At 37.7% G+C, this 12,852-nt stretch overlaps 1 protein-coding gene across 5 annotated transcripts in view; it reads right to left on the reverse strand.

Annotated features, from left to right (window-relative positions):
- Positions 1-12,852, reverse strand: part of NEK1 (NIMA related kinase 1) — a 170,410-nt gene that overhangs the window by 13,338 nt on the left and 144,220 nt on the right. For all 5 annotated transcript variants that reach the window (XM_080675792.1, XM_080675791.1, XM_080675789.1 and 2 more), the window contains 2 exons: positions 6,732-6,820; positions 5,430-5,677 (listed from right to left, as the gene is read on the reverse strand). In XM_080675792.1, coding sequence (XP_080531918.1) covers positions 5,430-5,677; positions 6,732-6,820 — 337 coding nt within the window. The remainder of the gene's footprint in view (positions 1-5,429; positions 5,678-6,731; positions 6,821-12,852) is intronic.

Below are 12,852 nucleotides of genomic sequence, written 5' to 3' on the forward strand. Positions count from 1 at the left end.
TGGGGACTGAGAGGTCCCAGGTTCGATTCCAATCAAGGGCATGTACCTCTGTGGCAAGCTCGATCCCAAGCCCTGGTGGAGGTGAGACCAATCAACATGTCTCTTTCACATCATTGGTTTTCTCTCTCTCTTTTCCACTCTCTCTAAAAAATCAATGGAAAAATATCCTCAGGTGAGGATTAACAACAACAAAAAAGCCTAACAATGCTAAATGAACAATGGGCTGTGAGTGGAGCCTTTCCCACTCTGGAAGGCTAAAGACACTTCCATGTTCATGCTGAAAATCCTTGGTAGCAGCAGGTGAGAAGGAACTCTGCAAACCCAGCTAAGGAAAAACCCTGCTTACAGTTGAGGTGTTTACAATTTGATTTTTTTGTTGGATAAGACTGGGAATATGAGGAATGGCTTTTGTCCACTAACTTTCAACCATTAGAATGTCAATGGACAGACAGGGCTACAGATCAAGTATGTATTACAGTATAAGTCTCAGGGTTGGGTTAACCCTAAGGACTCTGTGAGATCTGAAACACGACTCCCAAGCCCCTGATGAACAGCATATACACCAGACGGGAGACTGTGAAAACACAACATTTAGCATATTAATGAAAATTTATCTACTTGGACAATTTGATTGGTACAATCTGTTTTTGAGAATAAAAAAGGATAAATTTCCATTATTGGAACATAATTTACATATTAAAGCACTCAAGAGGAAAAAATGGTTTCAATGGGCAAGATGGTGAAGATACACTGCTTTTTAAAGCATTTAATAGTATTTCTTTTGCTGAATCTCTCACTGTCAGCAGAATTTATCCTTGACTTATTATTTTAATGTTTTGAACCATGTATATTATAAACTAGCAGTATGCAAAATACACACCTAGTAACAGTTTCTCCAGAAACATGCTAATCAATAAAAATTAACGGCATATACTCCTGGATACGAAAGAGAGTGATTGCAGGGAGAGGTGGCTAGAGAGTAGAGAAGAGTCTACAGGGGGATAAACAGTGATAAAAAATTAATAGCATATATGCATTACATACCTAAATACAAAGCAACTACACAAAAAGATGCACTATTTTTTAGGTTGACATAAATTTTAGCCTGGAAAAAATAATCTTAATTCTAATTTATTCCTTTCACTCCTTAAAATAGCTTTCATAACTGAACATAAAATAACAGGAAGAATTTCCAGTGGTATGTCATTTGACAACCTTCCTCTCAGAATGGGTTTACACACCTACCAACCCAACAACTATCTGTCCTATGTTAAAAATCATTTAGGTTCGTAGTCTTCTTTGAAAGGCTGTTAAAGTTTTAAACAGAATATTTATCTTTAATCAGAAAATTTTATATAAGCAAACTTTCAGTTCTATAATTCTGATTCTAAGTTTTTTCATGTTGTTAAAGTAATATTCTATAGTTTTAACAATCATAGAAAGATATCTTTCTGAAAATAGCTATCTATAACATGTTGCCTTACATCTTCATTTATAGTCAGACTAATCTTTTTTCTAGATTCTTTATAGAATGATTTCACACAGCTAGCATTTGGTGCCATTATAAATCAATCAGGAGATCGATGTTTTAGAAAACTTTAAAACATAAAATACTCACTTTTTCATCAGTAGTATTTTTCATATAAAATTATTAATTAGTAATACTTTGGTTAGACTGTGAAATGGTTTATGATAAGCACATCTGTTTAGCTTCTGTTTACTGCAATTAAATATAACATTTCACCCTTGAAATTGTTTTTACAGTCCTGACCAGGTGGCTCAGTTGGTTTGAGCATCATCCCGTATACCAAAAAGATTGCAGGTTCGATTACCGGCCAGGGCACATACCTAGGTTTCAGGTTTGATCAAAGTGGGTGATCATATGGGAAGCAACCAACAGATATTTCTCTTTCACATTGATGTTTCCCTCTCTCTCTCTCTCATTAAAAAACATATCCTCAGGTGAGGATTAAAAAAATAGCTTTTATAAATATTTGCTTATTCCAACCCATAAACTGGGTTAAAAATGAATTTAAAACACTAATTAAAAAATTATGAGCACTTACCAAAGGCAAAAATCATGAACATTATCTAAGAACTAGAGGCTCGATGCACGAAATTCGTGCAAGGGGCTCAGCCCTCGCAGCCTCGGCCCTCACAGCCCCAGTTTCATCCGGAAGGTTGTCCAGAAGGACATCCAGAAGGTCACTCGGCTGTCCGGTCTAATTAGCATATTATGCTTTTATTATTATAGATTGTTATTTTAGCAAATAAAAAGAAGACATTTAAGGTACATGCGCTAGTTGTAAATTGTACATTAATATTTTCCCCACCTTACATTTGCTATAACAAGAAATCTTTGTAAGAGGTTAAATTATCCCACTTAAGGAAACAAATTATATAAATGTTTATCTTCATGATTCAAGGTCAGCATTATTTCAGAGATTTATGGGCTAGCCAGATATAGTTTTCTATCCTTGCCTGAAATGGCTACAGATTGCTTTGACTTTCTAGTGTTTTTTTCTTGCACTTTTCTCCCAAAGTACTTTTACAGAACTAGTGAGGTATAAACTAAGGTCATGAAAGTAAATCAAATAATTGAATGTATTATGTAAGGAGTCGTAATTTTATTTTTTTAAATTTATCTTTATTGTTGAAAGTATTACAATGTCCTCCTCACTCTTTCCGCCATTGACTCCCTCCACCCCGTACCCACCCCTCCCAAACTTTCACCACACTAGTGACTGTGTCCATGGGCTATGCATATATGCATATAAGTTCCCCCATTAATCTCTCCCCCTGACCCTTACCCCTGCCTTCCCTCTCTTTAAAAAGCTTTGGGCAAAAGACAGCTATACACCTTTAATACAAAAGAAATACATAACTTATATGATAAACCTTGTCTGTCACACCAAGTTTATATCTTTGAAAGTCTAATTACTATTAAATAAGTGAGTATTTAGCAATATCTATACTTTAAGATAAGCATAAGAAAATACTCCACAAAATAAAAACTTATCTAATTGGAAAATTAAATTGAAAATCAAAATGACATATTTAAAAAGCAATAAAGGACAAAAGAATTCAGCCCTAGCTGGTTTGGCTCAGTGGTAAGAGCGTTAGCCTGCAGACTGAAGGGTCCCAGGTTCGATTCCAGTCAGGACATGTACCTGAATTGCAGGCTCGATCCCTGGCCTGGTTGGGGAGTGTGTGAGATAACCAATTGATGTGTTTCTCTCACATCTATGTTTTTCTCTCTCTCAGGTGAGAATTAAATAACAACAAAAAAAGAACTCAGGCAACTCATTCATATGTAGATAAATATATAAAAAATATTCAACCTCCTAGGGCAGTGGTCGGCAAACTCATTAGTCAACAGAGCCAAATATCAACATTACAACGATTGAAATTTCTTTTGAGAGCCAAATTTTTTAAACTTAAACGTCTTCTAACGCCACTTCTTCAAAATAGACTCGCCCAGGCCGTGGTATTTTGTGGAAGAGCCACACTCAAGAGGCCAAAGAGCCGCATGTGGCTCATGAGCCACAGTTTGCCGACCACGGTCCTAGGGAAATACAAAAATACAAATTTAAAAAAATTAACACCATTACTCATTCATTAAATACACAATTTTTAAGTAAATGATAACAGTTGGTGCTATTTAGAGTACACACTCTCACATACTACTGACAGCATTATAAACTGTTTCCTAATGGGGGAAATGAGGCAATATATATATTTTTAAATTGCACTTACAGAAATTTATTTTATGGAAATAATTGTGGATGTGTAAAAAGATAAGGAGGATGGTAATCACAAAAATTGAAACATAAAGGCCAAACCTAAATAAAAGATTGGCTTAAAAATAATGATATAGCAGCCGAAACCGGTTTGGCTCAGTGGATAGAGCGTCGGCCTGCAGACTGAAAGGTCCCGGGTTCGATTCCGGTCAAGGGCATGTACCTTGGTTGCGGGCACATCCCCAGTGGGAGGTGTGCAGGAGGCAGCTGATCGATGTTTCTCTCTCATCGATGTTTCTAGCTCTCTATCTCTCTCCCTTCCTCTCTGTGAAATATCAATAAAATATAGTTTAAAAAAAATAATGATATAGCAGAATAAATGGAATTTGTGGCCATTAAAGATGATATGAGAGACTTTTTGACAATATGACAAAATGCTATTTTTTTTTTGGCACAAGGGTTTGTACTTTTATTTATTTTAATTTCTTTATTGAGTAAGGTGTTACATATGTGTCCTTATTCCCCCATTACCCCCCTGTATGCCCCCCTCTCATGCCCTCATCCCCCTGTTGTCTGTGTCCATTGGTTAGGCTTATATGCATGCATACAAGTCCTTTGGTTGATCTCTCCCCCTTACTCCCACCCTCCCCTGCCTTCCCTCTGAGGTTTAATGGTCTGATCGATGTTTCTCTGTCTCTGGATCTATTTTTGTTCATCAGTTTATGTTGTTCATTATATTCCATAAATGAGTGAGATCATGTGATATTTATCTTTCTCTGACTGGCTTATTTCACTTAGCATAATGCTCTCCATCTCCATCCATGCTGTTGCAAATGGTAAGAACTCCTTCTTTTTTACCGCAGCATAGTATTCCATTGTGTAGATGTACCACAGTTTTTTAATCCACTCATCTGCTGATGGGCACTTAGGCTGTTTCCAAATCTTAGCTACTGTAAATTGTGCTGCTATGAACATAGGGTGCATATATTCTTTCTAATTGGTATTTCTAGTTTCTTAGGATTAAAAAAATGCTATTTTTGTAGTATTATTATTTGTAATCATTTTATAATACATATTACATAGAAAAGCGGGTGAGAAAATGATTATGCATATATTCTATTTTGGTAAAAAGTTATATATAAAAATTTTGTATATTAAAAGTAACATAAAATGATATGTAATTTATTTGTATTTTTAAATTCTCTATAGAGATAATGCTCTATTTTCTTACCAAGAAAAAAATTGGTTACATATTTAGCAAGTGAGAAAAGATGTCTGAAAAACTTAGAAAGTGCATATAACATCTATTAATCTTTCTATATACAAATTAGGCAATATGATACTTCTATCCATTTAAAATACATTGCTTAAACTTAGTCTCATACCAACACTGGAAGTTGAGTTGGGTAGTGGGAAAGAAAGATAATGTAAGAGGGATCTTTTGCTAAATAAAAGAAAACCCTATAAAAAGAACCCTGAACAGGGAGCCAATGGAAGAGTCTTTGTCCTGATTGTTTTCAGTATCTCAGATGATAAAATGGAAGTTTCTTTGTTGTTTTGATGTATGTCTGAGTATATGTGCTTGTGTTTTTAAGGGATTAAAACTCAATATTATAGTTTATCAAAGAAAAACAATCCATAAAAATGTTACCAAATGAATAACATTTTCCATGTGAGGAGCATACTTGCCTTTGGGTTGTTTGCATCAAATAAACCAGTTGAAAGTCCAATCAGCAAGGAATTCTTGTTTTTCTTTTTTGGTGGTGAACCAGAGCGAGATCGAAGTGGAAAGGATTCTTCTGGTGAACACAGAATGGACTGAATTTGAGAGACTACATTCAAGTGTTCTGGGTGAACCACTTTATGGAAAAATGGTTCTGGGTGAATAGATTTATCTACATCACATTTAGAGTGCGGAGAATCACCTATTCCAGGTTCTGTGGTGTAAAGCAAAAATTATGTGATAAACTTATATAGCACTTAAATAAAATTTCTAAGTTATATTGATAAGGCACAACATTTAACACAAATTCTAGCAAAAAACCTTTATGTCTTCCAGAAAAACAAAATCAAAATATATACAGTAGTCCCCACTTAATGTTGTCAATAGATTCTGCAATTTTAACTGAAATGACATATAACAAAACCAATTTTACAATAGGCTAATTGAGATAAACAACAGTAAGTTCCTACTATGTCTCATCAATGTTATAAAGAAATGACTTTGAACAAAATGATGTTATTAGAGGACCTGCTGTATGTAATTGTACTATCTTATAAGTAATCTAATTTTCAGAAAAAAGATTTAATGTTATATACTTCCATCACATTGGAAACTAAAATGTACACACAGATTCAAGAAAATGTGAAGAAACACTGTTTAGACCAGGGGTGGGCAAACTTTTTGACTCAAGGGCCACAATGGGTTCTTAAACTGGACTGGAGGGCCGGAACAAAAGCATGGATGGAGTGTTTGTGTGAACTAATATAAATTCAAAGTAAAGGAGCAGAGGGGAGAGCAAGAGAACCCTCCGCTCTTTCGGCTCCGCGGGCCAGATAGAACAGCCAAACGGGCCGGATCCGGCCCGCGGGCCGTAGTTTGCCCACGGCAGGCTTAGACACTCATCTTTAGTTTCAGTTTATCTTTATTCCTATATGTTAGATAGAAAAAAAGTATGCTTTTTATATTTTAATTAATACTATTGAAAACAAGACAACTTATGCATGTCCTTAGTATATTGCCTTAGTTTTAGGAAGCAATTCTTTTCATTTTGAACATTTAATAAAATAACTGACCTAAAAGTTTTATTGCTCACACTGTCAAGCAATCCAGGCTTATAAATGCAGAGTCCAGTGCTCTATGTCTATTATATTTTTTAAATGATTGAGGTGACTGATAAGGAATAGTTTCCATTAATATCTTGTCCAAATAAAACAGGTTAGTGTTCACAACCTTCCAGAACGTAATTAGACCAATACAAGGATGCTTACCTATATGAACTTCATTAAGTTGATCCACCTTCCTTAAAATTCCTTCTTCAGAAACTTCATTTTGCTGAATAGTGATCCTATCTTCTAATCTGTCACATATAGGTACACCAGTTTAAAAAAAAAAACTTCACAGTTTACTAGAAATAGCACTCTCAAATATAAAAAAACAGAACTCAAGTTCACTGGCATGCTGTGATTCCTCTTCTAAATATTTTTCTCATTTATATGTATACTTCCTCTAATAAGCACAATATGTTTTTTACCCGGTTCAAACCTTCACCAATCATAATCATTCACAACAACCTCCCTCACCATTTCTTATAACAGCTGAAAATCTCTAGACTAGAATAATATATTTCAAAAGGTAGCAATAATTTATCTCTGTGGGTTTGGTTCATAGGCAGTTTTTATTTTCTTAATACTTTTTCATCTATCTCAAATTTAAGTAGTTTTTACTTTTTTAGTTATAAATTTTGAACAATTTTCTATTTTTACTTTTAAAAATATTTATTTTTAATCATACAAGTAATACATTTCTTCATTAAAAATGTAGTATTCCTTGGTTCCTCAAAAAGATCAACACAGGATTATCATATGCTGCAGAAATTCCACTCCCAGGTATACAACCAAAAGAACTGAATACAGGTATTCAAATGAAAACCTGTACACAAATGTTCACAGAATTACTATTAACAGTAGCCAAAAGGTAGAAACAACACTGGAAATGACCCATCATCATCTGCTGAATGTATATCAACGGCTGAATTGATAAAAATATATGCTATATTCATATAATGGAATAATGTTTGGCCATAAAAGGAATGAAGTACTGATCCATGCTACAACATAGATGAACTTTAAAAACATTATGTTAAGTGAAAGAAGACAGATACAGAAAGCCACATATTTTATTATTTCATATGAAATATCCAGAATAGGCAAATCTATAGAGATAGAAAGCACGTTAGTGATTGCCAGGCTGGGAGGATGGGAAAATGAGGAGTGCTGTTTTACGGGTACAGGGTTTCCTTTTGGGGGGTAAAAATGTTCTGGAACCAGACAGTGATAATGGTTGGACAACACTGTGAATGTATTAAAAATTATTAAATTGTACATTTTAAAATAGTTAAGACGATAAATTTTGTTATATAAATTTACCTCAATTAAAAAAAAAGTAGTGTTTCTTTTAGGACACCCCTAACCACTCAAATCCTAGTTTACTGTGCTGCTATCAGTTTGTTGGACATCTGACCATACTTTTCCTTTAAAGTTACAGACATATATATATGTACATCTATAATGATTTTACATAGAATTATATTTTCTAGTATACGGAAATGTTTTATTCAATATAAATTTGCTTAATTAATCACTCAATATTTTAGACCTACTTCCATATAAACAGAACTCACAGAAAATAGAAATGAAACTTAAACATTTGAAAAGCTATGTTTGACTTTACCAATAATAAGAGAGATAAACTAAGACCCTAAACCAGGGGTCCTCAAACTTTTTAAACAGGGGGCCAGTTCACTGTCCCTCAGACCATTGGAGGGCCGGACTATAGTTTAAAAAAAAAAACTATGAACAAATACCTATGCGCACTGTGGGCCCGGGACAAGTTGGCTGCTAAGCAGGACAGGCAGCGGCACCCGGTGGGCCAGATAAATGTCCTCAGTGGGCCGCACGTGGCCCGCGGGCCGTAGTTTGAGGACGCCTGCCTAAACCATGATACTATCAGATTGGCAAAAATAAAAACTCTGATAATAAAAGGTTAGCAAGGCTGTGGGGAAAATAAGACATTTTATACATTTTTTTCTGAAAGCATAAATAAGTACAACCTTTGGGGAGAACAATAATTGAATTACAAATGCAATTTATAAAAATGGAATTGACCCATTAATTACACAGCTATGTATCTATCCTATAGATATATTTACATTCAGGCAAAATGACTTTATTAAAAGGTAATGAAGGGACTGGAGAAAAATGGCAGCGGAATAGACAGGCTTGTTCCAAGCCTTGTCCCAGAGCAGAAAGAAAGAACAGCTGAGGGTCGCACGAGGTGTGTTTGTTGGCAAGTTAAGGGACAGCTAAACTCCAGGAGAAGGTGGGGGACTGCTAGACAGGGTTCCTCTGACCAGGTAGCCCCCACTGCGGCTGGGTCCCCTCCCGGAGCTACGGGCTCGGATGCGGAGACCGCGCCATCTTGAAAGGGAAAGCGGAGCTTATAGGAAGCCTGAAAATCCACAACTGTGGCACCCACCGAACAGCCGCTAGCCCCAGAACACCGGTCCCCAGTTGGCGCAAACACACAAATTCAGAGGAGCTCTACACTCCACCAGGGAAAGGTCAGATTTCGCCTGGGATAAGGTGAGGTCTCTGGTCCCAGCGGGAGAGAGAAACTCGCGCACTGCGGGAGCTGGAGGACCAGGGAAGTCTGTGCCTAGAAAAATCCGTGGCTGTTGGGGCTGGCGTGATCTGTGAATGTGGAAGGGGGTCCTCAGAGCTGCTAAAAGAAGGGATCTCTAAAAAGCAACCCATTTTGATCTGACGTGCAGGGACAGCCTAAGAATTTCAAAGGTGTACCGGCTGCTGAGACTTTGCGCGCAGACCCATTGTTCGCACACTTGGGCTTTTTCCTCTTCAAATCCTTGCTTCTGATTACTAAGCCCAATACATAGGATCACCCAGTTGGGAGCACCCTGGGAGACTGCAGGGGAAAGTTGTTTTTCTGGAACCTGGGGATCGGAGCGGGGAGTGACCATCGGAGAGCCAGCTCTGAGGCTGCCCACTTCCACAATCCAGTATTGAGTGCCACAGGGAAAGAAGGATATAAATACAGGCTAGAGAGGCCAAAGAGATGCGGAAGTCAATCCAGAAACACTGCCACCCAGGGGCTGAATCACAAATTGACTCTTGTGTAATCAAAAATGAAGGAATACGAGAGATTAAGGCACACCGCCTGCTTAAAAATCAGGACTGGCTTACAACACTGAGGAGCAGTGGAACACAGGGAACTGCAATACAGTCCGGACTGAGAAAAAGGCGTGCCAAACAGAACAGTAGAGGAAGTGAATGACCTTCACTACTGCACATTTTATTTTTTTTATTTTTTATTTTTATTTTCATTTTTTGCATCTTTTACTCAAGAAACCAATTTTTTTTCGTTTTTCCTCACTTGATTTTACCTTTTTAATTATTACATTTTTATTTTCAATCAGTATCATTACTACTACTATTTTACCTTTTTTTTAAAAGTATCATTTTATTTTCTCTTTATTTTACCTTGGGATTAGTGTTCTACATTCTATTTTCATCTTTCCTTTAGCATAGTTTCACTCTATCTCAACTCTACCTTTATGCCATCACTCTCTTCTTAACCTTTCCCATTTTGGTGTGCTGTTTATCTTATCCCTTTCCTGCTTTAGATTTTCCCTATTCTTTCTGTTTACCCCCTGATAAAATTTCACCCTACTTATATATCTAATCTATAATCCCCTGCTCCAAGTCCATACACAACTCTCTCTTCGCTGTCTTAACTATCCAAAAAATTGTTTTTCTCTCTGTCCTTTTGTTGTTTGCTTGAATGTTGATTATATTGAATTTTTATGTTTTTTGTGAGATGGTTTTGCTTATTTTGTTTGTTTGGTTTTTTTTTTGTTTTTTTAAATAAATCTTTGTTCAGATTATTACAATTATTTCTCCTTTTTCCCCCCATAGCTCCCCTCCACCCATTTCCCACCCCACCTTCTGCCCTTACCTCCCCCTCACTGTCCTCATCCATAGGTGTATGATTTTTATCCAATCTCTTCATGAACCCCCCATACCTCTTTCCCCCTGAGAATTATCAGTCCACTCCCTTTCTATGCCCCTGATTCTATTATATTTACCAGATTATTCTGTCCCTCAGGTTTTTAATTCACTTGATTTTTAGGTTCACTTGTTGATAGATATGTATTTGTTGTTCATAATTTTTATCTTTACTTTTTTCTTCTTCCTCCTCTTTAAGAATACCTTTCAGCAATACATATAATACTGGTTTGGTGGTGATGAACTCCTTTAGCTTTTTCTTGTCTGTGAAACTCTTTATCTGCCCTTCAATTCTGAATGATAGCTTTGCTGGGTAGAGTAATCTTGGTTGTAGGTTCTTGTTATTCATCACTTTGAATATTTCTTTCCACTCCCGTCTGGCCTGCATAGTTTCTGTTGATAAGTCAGCTGACAGTCTTATGGGTGCTCCCTTGTAGGTAACTAACTGTTTTTCTCTTGCTGCTTTTAATATTCTCTCTTTGTCTTTTGCTCTTGGCATTTTAATTATGATGGGTCTTGGTGTAGTCCTCTTTGGATTCCTTTTGTTTGGGGTTCTGTGCGCTTCCTGGACTTGTAAGTCTATTTTTTTCACCAGGTAGGGGAAGTTTTCGGTCATTATTTCTTCAAATAGGTTTTCAGTATCTTGCTCTCTCTCTTCTTCTGGCACCCCCATAATTCTGATGTTGGTACGCTTGAAGTTGTCCCAGAGGCTTCTTACATTATCTTCAACTTTTTGGATTTTTTTTTTTTTGCTTTTTGCTTTTTGGGTTGAGTGTTTTTTGCTTCTTTGTATTTCAATTCTTTGACTTGATTTTTGTGTTCCTCTTGTCTGTTTTTGGGTCTCTGTATAATATTTTTTATTTCAGTCAGTGTATGTTTAATTTCTAGTTGGTCCTTTTTCATATCTTCGAGGGTCTCGTTATATTTATCGGCCTTTTCTAGGATATTCTTGAAAAGCCTTATAACCGTGGTTTTGAATTCTATATCCAGTCGTTTGTTTTCCTCCATTTCTTCCGTTTGTGATCTGATTCTTTGACGCCGCATTTTCACTGCTTCCCTGAGTTGGTAAGGTAGATTTCTGTGCTAGGTTTCCAATATGGCCCAGTGGGTCTGCCTCCCCAGTTAACCTGAGGTGGACACTCTTGGTGCACCCCTTTGGGGACTGTGTGTACAGCCTTGTTGTAATTAAGTCTTGATTGTTGTTGGTATCACTGGGAAGAATTGACCTCCAGGCCAGTTGGCTGTAAGGATCAGCTGTGTCTCTGCAGGGAGAAGTTCGGTGCTGGAGACAGTCTTATAGGATTAGACTTGCCAAATTGCAATAGCCTCTGTGCTCAGCTTGGATGGGGTGGAATCTCAGTCTTGGCTTCCCGTCAGCCTTGCCCTTGCGCGCACGTGCATGCCTTCAGACCTCTGCCTTCCCGGCTCCCAAGTCTCTTCCTGAAAGTCCAGACTCCCCCCACAGGAGCGTGGGTCCCCAGTGGCTCGCCTGGAACTGGGGTCACTGCAGTCAGACTGGGGCTCAGTGCAGTCAGGAGCCTCTGACTCCCTTCCACTAGGGAAAGCCTGTGGCAACCTCCGCAAACTTTGTGCGCACTGGTGCGCGCGCGCTTTCAGTCCTCCGCCTTCCCCGGCTCCCGAGTCTCCGCCCGAGAGTCCAGACTCCCCCCGTAAGAGCGTGGGTCCCCAGGGGCTCGCCCGGAACTGGGGTTCAGTGCAGTCAGAACTGGGGTTCAGTGCAGTCGGGGGCTTCCTTCCCCCTTCCGCCAGAGAAAGTCAACCAGGCTCTCAGCCGCCCTTCCTCTCTGCGCGCACAAAGACCCTTTGCCGTACCTCCAATTCTCTGTGAGCTTTTCTCTTTCCTTCTAGTTGTAGAATTTTCACTCAGCCAGCTTTCCTGTGGTTCTGGATGGTGTCCGTTCTGTCTTTTAGTTGTAGTTTTGAAATTGCTGTGCGAGGCAGCATTTTAGGTGTTTACCTATGCCGCCATCTTGGTTTCTCTCCTTGTTTGTTTTTTTGTTTGTTTTGTTTTTGTTTGTTTTTTGCTTCTGTTTTCCCTTGTCTCACTTGATATTAGTTGGTGTTGTAGTTTGTATTAATCCCCAGGTACTTGTTGCTGGCATTAGTGGTTTCTGGGATTAGTGGTTGTTCTATTGGAGTTTTATCCCCATATATATAGTTTGTTCCCCTTTTTCTCTTAGTCTCTTTCTTGTCTCTCTTACTTTTTTATTTCCTTTTCCCAATTTCATTTTGACACTCCTTTTTTTTTTCTTTCTTTTTCCTCTTCTTCTTTCTCTCCTATCCCCTA

The sequence above is a fragment of the Plecotus auritus genome (genome assembly GCF_963455305.1).
Source record: "Plecotus auritus genome assembly, chromosome: 6".
NCBI lineage: Eukaryota > Metazoa > Chordata > Mammalia > Chiroptera > Vespertilionidae > Plecotus > Plecotus auritus.